Source organism: Sus scrofa, chromosome 5, assembly GCF_000003025.6.
Source record: "Sus scrofa isolate TJ Tabasco breed Duroc chromosome 5, Sscrofa11.1, whole genome shotgun sequence".
NCBI classification, from domain to species: Eukaryota; Metazoa; Chordata; class Mammalia; order Artiodactyla; family Suidae; genus Sus; species Sus scrofa.
The window spans coordinates 104,297,592-104,310,415 of NC_010447.5; the positions used below are offsets into that span (position 1 = coordinate 104,297,592).

General features: G+C 38.6%; 1 protein-coding gene across 2 annotated transcripts in view; it reads right to left on the reverse strand.

Moving 5' to 3' along the window:
• ZDHHC17 (zinc finger DHHC-type containing 17) overlaps positions 3,278 to 12,824 on the reverse strand; it is a 93,387-nt gene continuing 83,840 nt past the window's right edge. For both annotated transcript variants that reach the window (XM_021092815.1, XM_021092816.1), the window contains exons 14-17: positions 12,257 to 12,340; positions 10,173 to 10,330; positions 9,171 to 9,265; positions 3,278 to 6,159 (exon numbers count right to left, since the gene is read on the reverse strand). In XM_021092815.1, the coding sequence (XP_020948474.1) occupies positions 6,021 to 6,159; positions 9,171 to 9,265; positions 10,173 to 10,330; positions 12,257 to 12,340 (476 nt within the window). In that variant the 3' untranslated portion in view covers positions 3,278 to 6,020. The remainder of the gene's footprint in view (positions 6,160 to 9,170; positions 9,266 to 10,172; positions 10,331 to 12,256; positions 12,341 to 12,824) is intronic.

Here is a 12,824-nt window from a genome sequence, read left to right on the forward strand (position 1 = left end):
CTTGTGGGTGAGAAGTCTGTTTTAAGCTGAAGAAAAGCCATGTGCTGAACTAGTGGTCCGTGGAACCACCACCATCTCAAGGAGCACTGGGGATGCTGGCCGGGACCACTGGTTCTCAAAGTTTTTCACCTCCGGACCCCTTTACACTCCTCAATCACTGAGGAATGTCAGTTGCCTCTATCATTATTTTCCATGTTAGAAATTAAAGAAAAATTTAAGAAGTATATTAATTCAGACTTCCACCCATAGCATAGTTGAAATAACAGGAACCAGATTTGCTCTCTCACTTAAAACAATCAAAATCACACATTACATGAAAAAAAATAAGGTTTTCAGAACAACTGACAACAGGCAACAAAGGACAGCTCTAGGGAACATGAGATTAGCCTCAGGATTAGCAAGCTTACTCTTTTGAGTTTGCAGGCCAGGGTGCCAAGAGGGAGAATTCGGAGGGAGGTGGAGAAGGGCTCAGTTTCAGAGAAACAGAGGCAGCGGGAGCCGGAGGGATCGGAGAGACTCTGCCGAGAAACAGCTCCAAAGATGCACAGAGCACGGCCCTGCCTCGCTGTTCACGTCTTCAGCTGTGTGCTGGTTGCACACGCATGCAGGTGACAACCCAAGATTATGGGAAAAACCATCTGAACGAGGTAGAGCGGTGTCTGGTGCTCACATGGAGTCAGGAGTAGCTCCTGTTCTCGCCAGTGAGATCGGGAAATGAGATTCAGCTCTTGCCTCAGTCGTGGTGAACAATTAACCCTAAATGGAACACCGCTCTGGTCCTGCCTAACACATCTTGCTTAACCACAAAACCTGAAAGAATCAAAGTTTCCAAATAACTGCCTCCAAGAACAAAACTCCGGAATTTTTATAGGAACACAAAAATATCCAGCACTTAATTCACAGTGTCTGATAGCCAATCAGTAACTACCAAGCACTCAAAGAAGCAGGAAAACAGGATCCATGATGATGAAAAAAAATCTTAACAAAACCAACCTAGACCTGATGTACACATGAACATTAGCAGGTAAGAATATTAGAACAGGATTTCCTGTTGTGACTCAGCGGTAATGAAACTGACTACTATCCATGAGGATGTGGGTTTGATCCCTGGCCTCGCTCAGTGGGTTAAGGATGCAGGGTGGCAGTGAGCTGTGCTGTAGGTCGCAGACCCGGCTTGGATCCCATGTTGCTGGGGCCGGGGCTGGGGCTGCTGCTACAGCTCCTGATTCGACCCTCAGCCTGGGAACTACCATATGCCACGGGTGCAGCCCTAAACACACACACACACACACACACACACACACACACAGAATATCAAAACAATTCATTATAACTGTATGCTTTATTTTTGTTTTCTTGTGGGTTTTTTGTCTCTTTAGGGCTGTACCCGTGGCATATGGAAGGTCCCAGGCTAGGGGTCAAATCAGAGCCACAGCTGCCAGCCAACACGTGAGCCACAGCAACTCAGGATTCGAGCCGCATCTGTGACTTACACCACAGCTCCTGGCAACGCCTGATCCTTAACCCACTGAGCAAGGCCAGGGAGCGAACCCGCAACCTCATGGTTCCTCGTCAGATTCGTTCCCAATGTGCCACAACAGGGAACCCCTATATGCTTTATTTTTGAAAAGTTAAGCCGAGATAGAGAAGATGTAAAATTGTCCAAATCAAACATTGTGGGTGCGAACTATAATGTGGCGTGAATGATTCTGAGGACAGACCAGACAGTGCAGAAGAAAACTTTAATTGAACTTAAAGACGTAAAACTATCTAAAGTGAACACTGGGAAAAAGAAAGAGAATTTCAAAAACTGAATTACCAGGGAGCTGGAGGGCAATCGCAAGTGGCCTAATATATGTGTAATTGGAGTTTGCTAAGAGGGGGAAAGAAAAATATTTGAAGAAATAATGACTGAGAATTTTCCAATTTTGATGAAAACCATTAACCTACAGATACAACAAACAGCAGAGATATTCTGGTTAAGATTGACCTGAGCAAAACGTTCACAGTCTAATTCAAAGGCAAGAGGGTTTCCTAAGAGACACATCTGTTTTCCTTGAGTCTGTGACTTAGCTGACCTAGACCAAGGGACATTTTGAATATTCCACTTGGAATTACAGATTTTTCTTTTCTTCTTCTTCTTCTTATTTGTATTTTTAGGGCTGCACCCACAGCATATGGAGGTTCCCAGGCTAGGGGTCGAATCAGAGCTGTAGCCGCTGCCCTACACCACAGCCACGCCAGATCTACTACCTACACCATGACTCAGGGCAACGCTGGATCCTTAACCCACTGAGTGAGGCCAGGGATCGAACCTGTGTCCTCATGGATGCTAGTAAGATTCCTTTCCGCTGAGCCACAAAGGGAACTTCAGATTTTTCTATTTTAGAAGTTGCAAAGACATTTAATAGAAAACTCTTATACTAACAATTTTATGAAACTGAAGTTTTACTTTCTGACCTGAAGCTAAATTAGATTTCTTGTCCTGGTATGTACCACTCATTTCCAATTATCTCTATAAATTCTTAGAACCAGGCATCCGTGTCATGGGTACAATATACCACTCTGGGAAGGATTACGGGTTCCAGACAAGACGACAATAAATAGGAGAAAAGTACCTAACTGGAATAAAAAGTGAGAGGTTACTGTAGAATTTCCTTTATTATTTATACTTGTTCAAAATACTATCGCTTGAGTTCTGCACAGCTCTGGCGGCATTACTTTCAATACAGTGAAATAATTAATGATTATTATTTCAAGATCTAATACCACTGGGCTCTCAGTTAAATAATAAACAACATGTGAACCACTGCAATGGGCTCCTCCATATTTTTCACCTTTTAAATTCTCAAATAAAAGCTTCTTTGTCATGCAGAGTTTCTCAGGTAACTGACACCTATGGTTAGTAGGTTTCCTCTTCCAGTCTTTTACTACGGAGTTTTAGACAGACTTAGACTTAAACTGAAGAGATTCGTAAGATCCCTGAGGATCCTAATTAATTCCATGGAATCGAAAATTCTTAAAGAAAAACATATTCTCTTACTAAAAAAATAATTACACACACATATACACAAATTAGAACTAGAGTTTGGTTTTTGTTGCTTTTTTTTAAAGAATACTTCACCACCTTCTACTTTTGCAGATTTCTAGTCTTGCCATTTGATTCCTAGGGGACCCAGATATAAACATACAGAATAATCTTTTCATATTATAGGTACCACTGCCAGTATTTCATCAATTTCTTGACGTGAACTGAGCAAAATAACAAACAAGCACACACTTAAGAGTCAATATTTATTCTGATTAATATTTTACAAAATTTTGACAGATTTAATTTATGTAAGGAGAGCTAATTTATTAAACACTTTACAGGTTTTTCCTTCCACAGAGTAACATGGTAAGTAGCAAAATAATACTTGGCACAGTTATAAATAAAGAAAATATAAAATAAAATATCCATAGCTTAAGTACAATAATGATGCTATTTTATGCCTATTAATATTTCAAATAAATTCCTGGGAACAACAAAAATAAGGAAAAAAATTCCAAAGAAGTAATGCATGTTCATAGCTAAGAAATAAGTTCCTATTTGCTAAAAGTATCCAAATTAGCTGATATGAACTATCCCCCAAAGGGTCACCTTCATATACAACTTAGAATAGGGTTAAACTGGTTCCACACACAGACCTACAAAATAACTAGACAGTACACTGCTGCATAGTTGGCTCTTGACCACCCGACCATTTCTCAATTATAGATTTCACTGGTGCTGTGAGATGCTTAGCACTAAAGCACTCACATAGCTAATATTTTCCATGTACTTATACATCAAGAGGTTTGGTGTGGTTTTTTCTTTTTTTTTTCCCCTATTTAACTAAAAGACATCTCTTTTGCACTGAAAAGAATATTGTACCACAAAGAAGAAACATGGTAACAACACTCTCATCCAAACTCTGAGAAAACCACCACTGTATTTGACTGTTAATAAAAATGTAGTTGATAAAAATTGCAACTGAGTCTTCATGTGAAGTGGCTCAAAGTACAAAAAATTAAAACAAATTCTAGCCTTTTATAAATAACTTTGAATTTAAAAATTATCCAAAAATTCCCCCCAATTAGTAGTCAAAACTAGCAGAGACATTTGTAAAGGTAACCAATTTTGTACATTCTATGACAAAATGGCACAATGCTATTGCCGCCCCACACCCATCTCGTCCCTTTTCAAAAATAAAGTGTGTATGCCAATTTTCTAATATTAAAACACTCACATACACTAAGGGTAATCTTTTTGATGTATGACTGATGGTCAAAGAAACTACTATATAAAAATGGTACTTGGAAATACTGAACACCCACTATATACATTTTCACTGCTCCTCGTACTAAGGCAAGGGGCGGGTATGCCACTAGATTGCTTTAATACCTGTAATCTGCAGTTTACAGAGAATACTAATTTTTCCGAGCATCAGACATGCAGTGAACTTGCAGTATATAATGCCTATTAACAGCAATATTGAACACCACTAGAAGCTCATTAGTTATCTCCCTTTTCTTTTTGGTTGGATAAAATGAAATGAGCAGCTTTAAATACGCTAACACATAGAGACACAGAGAAAACTATTTGATAAATTATTTATATACATACACAATCTTTACACTGGTCTAGGATCTGTCACCAATCTGACCGCTTTTTCCCACCCTCCCGCAGCCCCTTCCCTCTCACACGTTTCCCACAGGCTGCTCGAACCACAGTTTGCTACAGCACTTAAGAGGACTAAACCAAGTCACATTCTGTAAACAATATTTATGCAAGTCGTGACGAATAAGAGTTCACCATGAGAGTATGGAAATGCTGCAACAAAAACTGATCAGTGCATCATGTTGAACAATTAGGAAATCTTTCTGAAATGGTTTCAGAAGGCAGTAGCAAATTTCAAAACAGTCAATATTGAGAAAATTGAAACAATCTTGGGGGTAAAATTCTTTCTGATAGGTTGTTTTTTAAAAATTAGAATATACCATTGCTTTTCTTTTATTCACATGTGCTATATATACAGAGATCATGCACCATCTTCAGCTAGATGCCATTATTTTGTCTACAATTTATTTTGCAGTATTTCCACTTATCTCTATTACTGAGAATTTTGCATTAACTTATCTGTCCTGCGTTTTTTAAAAAATAGCTCAACGCTTAAAAACTGGACTATCTGCACATCAAATTAAATTCTAATTTATGCTTTACTGGATAGTGTGTGCTAGTATACATTCTATGAGGTGTAACATGCACTTAGGGCTTTTAACTGGAACAAAATAACATGACTTACTATACTCATGCAAGTGCTTTATTATCAGACCATAAAACCTTAGAGCAAGGTTGCTACAAATTATTTCACTGAACTAGAAATATATCAGCGTTGCAACAGCTGATAGCAATAAAATGTTAGCACATTTTTTGTGAACATTATTTTCTTGTGCCCTTGAAGACACATTACAGTAGATCTCTAATAAAACCACATGATTTTTATCACAGTATTTACATGTACATTCTAAAATGTACATAATACTAGTCTGAATCAATTTATGACAACTCTCTTGGAATTAAATGCAATACTAATAGTAAATTGCATCATAAAGTTTAGTTGTATGCCATAAATTTAGTTTTAGATAGAATCGAACATTTCCGATCGTATACCACCAGTCTGTCAACAGAATAAGTTCACCATTTTTTCATGAAAAAATGTTATGAGAACAAAACCGAAAAGCTGAGTATGTTGTGAATTCCCACAGTGAGAACCATTAAAATTCTTAAGATCTTTATTCTTCCCAGAAGTGGCAGTGTGTTCTGTCCATGTTGGCTTTCGTTAATAAAAGCGTTGAAAGAAAGACTGTAAAATTCACTGTTAGCCCTACGTACAGCATGCTATTTGTTCAAAGGATGTGGATTCGAGTGTGAGAGAGACACGGACAGACACAATTTTCAGGCACCACTCAGCAATATGCTTCACAGGATAAAGATGCTGCTACACGAGCTGGTACCCAGATCCTGATATTTGGTCATATTCTATTGTATACTGCCTGGTCCAGTCCACAATAACAGGACGAAAGAGGCCACAGCATCGAAATTCAAAGAAGTCTATAATATTCCTTACACATCCATGGCTAAACATCCCCCACCAGAAAAAAAAAAAAAAAGAAAGAAAAGGAAAAAAAAAAAAAGAGAGAGAAAGTCTATTAGTACAATGACTTAATATATAAGTTTAATACAACTTTGATGTTAAATATTTTTTTTCTAAATGTAAAAACTCAGGTTACTTGCCAGGAAAAAATTTGTTTATAACTCTACAAAATACATATGCATTCATGTTTTTTCACAGCTTTGACAACACTGATGTTTCACACAATTATATTTTAAAGTTATTCAAATTTGCATTTTTTTCATTCCTGTGTCATATGTAATTTTTGATGAAACCTTTCCTTGATTGGTGGCTCTTTGGCAAAGAGACAAAATATATCCAAAGTTGAGACAGTAAAAGACAAAATAATATGTATAGCATAAATGTGACAGTTATCTAAGAGTAACAATTTAAAAAAAAAGAAATATCAAACAAAGGTCCCAGAATTTTAGAATATCTTCAGGGAGTTCCCTGGTGGCCTAACAGTTAATAATCCAGTGTTGTCACTGCTGTGGCATAGGTTTGATCCCTGACCCAGGAACTTCTGCATGCCTCAAGCACAGCCAAAAAAAAAAAAAAAAGAATATCTTTAGAAAACCAGTAAGTTCTATATCTTATATAATAATTGTACCTATGGAAGAATTCTCAAAACTATCCAACTGACTCTTATTTTTACTTTTATTTAAAGGTATGCATGCTTTCAAGAAGCATGAGACAATTAATAGCACCACCAAACCTTGAAGCTAGTAAACAAGTAACTTAAATAAAACCCAAAGTTTAAACATTTCATATAATCAGGAAACAATCATTTCTTAACTTCCAACTGAATGAAAAATAAAAATATGCATATAAATAAAAGAATAGGACAATTTCTTCAATAAATGGTGTTGGGAAAACTGAAAAGCCACATGCAAAAGAAAAACTGGACCACTGGACCATTGTCGTATACCACACACAACAATCAACTCAAAATAGATTAAACTAGAATATAAGAAGTGAAACCAGAAAACACAGGTGTCCTTGACATCAGTCCTGGTAACGAATTTTTCAATCTAATACCAAAAGCAAAGGCAACAAAAGCAAAAGTAAATGAGACTACATTAAACCAGAAATCTTCCGCACATCAACAAAATGAAAACAGAACAGAAAAAACATTTGTAAACCATGTATCTGATAAGGAGCTAATATCCAAAATACATAAAGAACTCACACAAGCACAAAAAAGCAAATAATCCAATTAAAAGACTGGCCATCTGAACAGACATTTTTCTAAGGAAGCCATACAGAGGCCCACAGACAAAGGAGGAGATGCTCAATCAACATCACTAATTTTTAGGAAAATGCAAATCAGCACCACAATGAGACGTCATCCCTCACCTGTTAGAATGGCCATTATCAAAAGCAAGAAGTGACAAGTATTGGTGAGGATGTGGGGGAAGGGGACTCTGGTGCACTACTCGCAGGAATGCAGACTGGTGCAAGGCAATGTGGAAAACCGTAGGAGATGCCTTAGAAAAGCACAAAGAGAACCACCGAATGGCCCAACAATGTGCCTTCTGGGTATGTACCCAAAGAAAATGAAAACACTAACTTGCAAAGCTATCTGCGACCTCCATGTTCACAGCAGCGTTAGTTACAACAGCCAAGATACAGAAACAACCTGGGTCTCCATCGATGGAGAAAAGACTGAAAAACGGGATACACACACAGAGAAACAAAACGCAACCATTTTACAAAAGGAAATCTAGCCATTTGTGACCACATGGAGGGACCCTGAGGGTCAGACAAAGATAAAAACCACACAACCTCACCTGCATGGAATCTACACCAACAAACCCACAGGTCACAGGTAGAGAGAACAGAGGCTGGGGCGTGGGGGGGCGGGGGTGAGACAGGAGAAGGGGCTCAAAGGTCAAACCTCTAGTTCTGAAATAAGTCAGTCCTGGGGACGTCACGTACAGCACGTGACTACAGTTAACACTACTGTACATGTGAAAACAGCTAGGAGAGAGATCTTACAAGTTTTCATGACAAGGAAAACATTTTTTGCAACTAAGTATGGTGACGCGTATCAATTAGATTTTATTGAGGTAACCATTTTACAATATATACAAATACCAAACCATTATGTAGTATGCCTAAAACTAATACAATGTTAGAGTCAACTATACTTTAATTAAAAAAAAGAAAAAGAGGAGTTCCCATCACAGAGAAGTGGAAACGAATCCGACTAATAACCATAAGGTTGCAGCTTCGATCCATAGCCTCGCTCAGTGGGTTAAGGATCCAGCACTGCCATGAGCTGTGGTGTAGGCACAGACTCGGCTTGGACCTGGCATTGCTGTGGCTGTGCTGTAGTCCGGCAGCTGTAGCTCTGATTAGACCCCTAGCCTGGGAACCTCCATGTGCCTCAAGTGTGGCCCTATGAAGGGGAAAAAGAAAAAAATGAAAAAAAAAGAAAACTAGGTGTATGGAGCGTTTTGTGTCATTCAAAGAGCAAATAAAACAAGTAATTTGCACCAAAAAGTCGCTGCTCTAAAGTCTGGGAAACTTCTCTAAATAGTGAATTTCAATAGACTGTAATTTTTAAAATCTTACTTCAGTTTTCTGGAAACATTCTTTTTTTTTAACAAAGATCTGTAAATTGATGGAAAAGCTACAGAACAAATGTTAAATGTTAGTAGGTCAATAAAGTTTGAATTGTATAATCAAGAAAAAGAGGAATATCACAAATTTATATATAGTTAATGCGATGAATACTAAAGTTATGGTAAACTAACCATGCTTCATCTGGCAGAGATCTCGGCATTTTTTATGTTTTATAAGCTATTTTTTGATGCACTGCTAAGCAAAAGAAACAGTCCCTGTTTCATATCTTATTAACATGCTTAAAGAAAATGTTTCTCTTTGATGTACTCACTAGATACCTGCTGAGTTCACGTTAGTAAGGAACTTCACGTACCCAGAGAAAACCTTAAATTCGCAGATTGTACGTACTTGAATGGGCTTTCGATGGACGTTGTTGTGACTTTAAAGTGCTTGTACCGCCTGGCATTCATTCTTTCATTTGTAGTTATGCCTAAACACGATATCTGAAGGGGAAAAGAAGGCAAACCATTAACTCTGAATATTTAACGTAAAACAAATTATTTCTCCAGAGGATCAGGATGGAGAGAAAAATGACAAAGTCGGATTTTGGCTTTCCATCAGGAGATCATCAAGCTGGTTTACATATCATTTGACTTTGTGAAAAGTAGGTGGTTAAACAGGGAAAATATTTTAAAACAGGTTGCTTGGCATTGTGCATGTAGAAAGACAGACATAAAGTACATACTATTTCTCCAACAGACTCTTTAAAAAGCAGTCTTTTTAGGAGTTCCCTTCGTGGCTCAGGGGTTAACGAATCTGACTAGGAACCATGAGGCTGCAGGTTCGATCCCTGGCCTCGCTCAGTGGGTTGGGGATCTGGTGTTGCCGTGAGCTGTGGTGTGGGCCGCAGATGCAGCTCGGATCCCGCGTTGCTGTGGCTCTGGCATAGGCTGGTGGCTACAGCTCCGATTGGACCCCTAGCCTGGGAACCTCCATATGCTGCGAAAGCAGCCCAAGAAATGGCAAAAAGACAAAAAAAAAAAAAAATCAGTCTTTTTAAAAAATAATCCTGATTTTAAAAAAGGACTTGAATAAAGACATACTTGTAGGTGATAAAATATTACTATTAAAAAACACACAAAATCAATGGCACCATCAATCTAAGCTCACATTTACATTCAACTGGATGTATGTAAATCAGGAAACTGAAATAAAAAGTTTTGTCGAGAGTAGTACTCAAAGTCAAAAATTCATAGCACAAGGGGGAGGAGAGGTGGAGGGAAAGAGGGAAGAAGAAGAGTAGATGGAAACGTGATTATAAAGAGAATACACTGTTATCTTTTAAGCAAGGAGTGAAATTTTAAGAGTTCTCGGCATGCTAAAGAACAAATAATGAACCTCTGCACATACCTGGTACATCTGACACATGAGCAGGACAGCCACCCACATGAAATGAAAAACACTGTTCAGAAACATCCAGAACATCCACGGGGAACATGTGGCAATTTGAGTAATATACGTCCAAAATCCATCCTTGGTGTAACTGGTCTCACAGTGGAGCCCCCAGTCTAAAATCAGAGCAGCAGTAGTCAAATGTATGCAGACTTTGTGGTAAGGACCGCTTGGAAAACATGACACAAGAATTTGATGGGAGTTCCTGTCGTGGCACAGTGGTTAACGAATCTGACTAGGAACCATGCGGTTGTGGGTTCGATCCCTGCCCTTGCTCCGTGGGTTGACAATCCGGTGTTGCTGTGAGCTGTGGTGTGGGTTGCAGATGTGGCTCAGATCCCGCGTTGCTGTGGCTCTGGCGTATGCCAGCGGCTGCAGCTCCCATTAGACCCCTAGCCTGGGAACCTCTATATGCCGTGGGAGCGGCACAAGAAATGGCAAAAAGACCAAAAAAAAAAAAAAAGAATTTGATGACTTGCAATGCAAATATTTTTATACTCTTAAATAATTTCATTAACTATCAGTGAAAAAACATATCAAAAACAAATGGAAAAAGCAGCAGTCAACATTAAACTGGTACTGTAACAATACAGTTATTTGATTAGTATTGCATTCATATACTCCTTACAAAAAGTTTCCTTTATACAAAGATAAGATGATTTACACACTTGGGACGTCTTTGGAAGGGAGGCATATAACACAACAAGACCACCTTGGTTTGTGGGGCTGGTTTGAAACCAAAATCTACTCTTTGGGAGCTGCTGCCATAAAGAACTCATGTCATTGGCAGGACTATGCTCTCTCGCAGGTGTGTTGGGCCAGAGATTAAGTCAAGAGCGCTGAACACATCTTTCTCTCCACTCATCTCCATTTGAGGAGGTAGCCTCCTTTTTCATTAGGGCAATAACATAGGTTATTATTAATATCTGGAGGAGGAGGAGGACTAGGACATCATCCAAGACTTCTTTTTAAGTCAGTATCTAATATATATTTAAGTACCATCAAGCCCTGAGGGGCAGTAAATAATATTTTCATTTAAACTCTTTCCAAATTGTTCTCAATGCAAAACAAACCCACCATTTCTTCTAAAATAACCCATATGACCGAGTGAATAATAGCATATTCTTAACCTTTTAAATATTCTCTAGTAGGCAATAATATACCTGACTCTTCAAAATATTTCAAGTTCTATCCAAACTTAACCTCAACTATATTCCTGGCTGTCTGGTAAGAAAGAGCAACTGGAGTTCCTGTCGTGACAGCCTAAATGAATCTGACTAAGAACCATGAGGTTTCAGGTTCGATCCCTGGCCTTGCTAAGTAGGGTAAGGATCTGGTGTTGTCCTGAGCTGTCGTGTAGATCACAGATGTGGCTCAGATCTGGTGTTGCTGTGGCTGTGGTGTAGGCCAGCAGCTACAGCTCCGATTAGACTCCTAGCCTGGGTAGCTCCATGTGCCGCGGGTGTGGCCCTTAAAAAAAAAAAAAAAAAAAAACTAACACAATTACAGAAATTATAAACTACTAGAGTAAAGCAAGCATGTGATGTGAAAAATACTTGTGTATTTTACTCAAAGCTTTTCAAAGCCTATTAAAGGACAGTGCGTTAAACATATTTGATAGTTCTACACCCATTTTTAACTTATGCTTCATTGCAGTAAGGTGACCCAAACCTTAATTTTTAGTTAAAAGACATCTGTCATTATCACATTTTTCTTTTTTTTGTCTTTTTGTCTCTTCTAGGGCTGCACCCACGGCATATGCAGGTTCCCAGGCTAGGGGTTTAATTGTAGTTGTTGCTGCTGGCCTATGCCACAGCCACAGCAACGCCAGATCTGAGCCGTGTCTGCGACCTACACCACAGCTCACGGGAACGCCGGACCCTTAACCCACTGAGCGAGGCCAGGGATAGAACCCACAACCTCATGGTTCCTAGTCGGATTCATTCCCCACTAAGCCACAATGGCAACTCCATATTTTTCATTAATATGGTAAAGCATGAGTATGCAAACATTTAAGAAGATAAAAAACTAATTGTACTCACAAGAAATACAACCATAAATCATCCAGCAGATCATAAAAAGCAAGAAGAAGAGGTAGCCCATAAAGTATCTATGGTTGCCTGCACCTAAAAAACAACACAGAAGTAATTTTTTTCAGCTAGGGAAAAAAACAACTGGAAATACACTTGGGACGGGGAGAAGGTGGCAAAATGTTATAAAAAGCGAGATACGCCTTGGAAAATAGTCACATGTTACTTTACAAAATGTTCTTCAAGAAAGTAAATATTTCAATGAAAGTCTTAAAAGAATGCTTATTGTTTACACACAAAGATGCAGTGACTGAAACGATATTCATTCTGAGGTCAAGAGTCTTAATCAAACGAATCATAATTCTGAGCATTAATTCTACCACTTGATTTGAGGTTTAAATCACCTTACTTTACCTTCACTTTGATAAACTTTATAATCCAACTTTTTATTTTCATTTATTTATTTTTTTATAATTTTGCTTTTTAGGGCTGCACTTGGAGCGCATGGAGGTTCCCAGGCTAGGGGCTGAATCCGAGCTGTCACTGCTGGCCTATGCCACAGCCACAGCAATGTGGGATC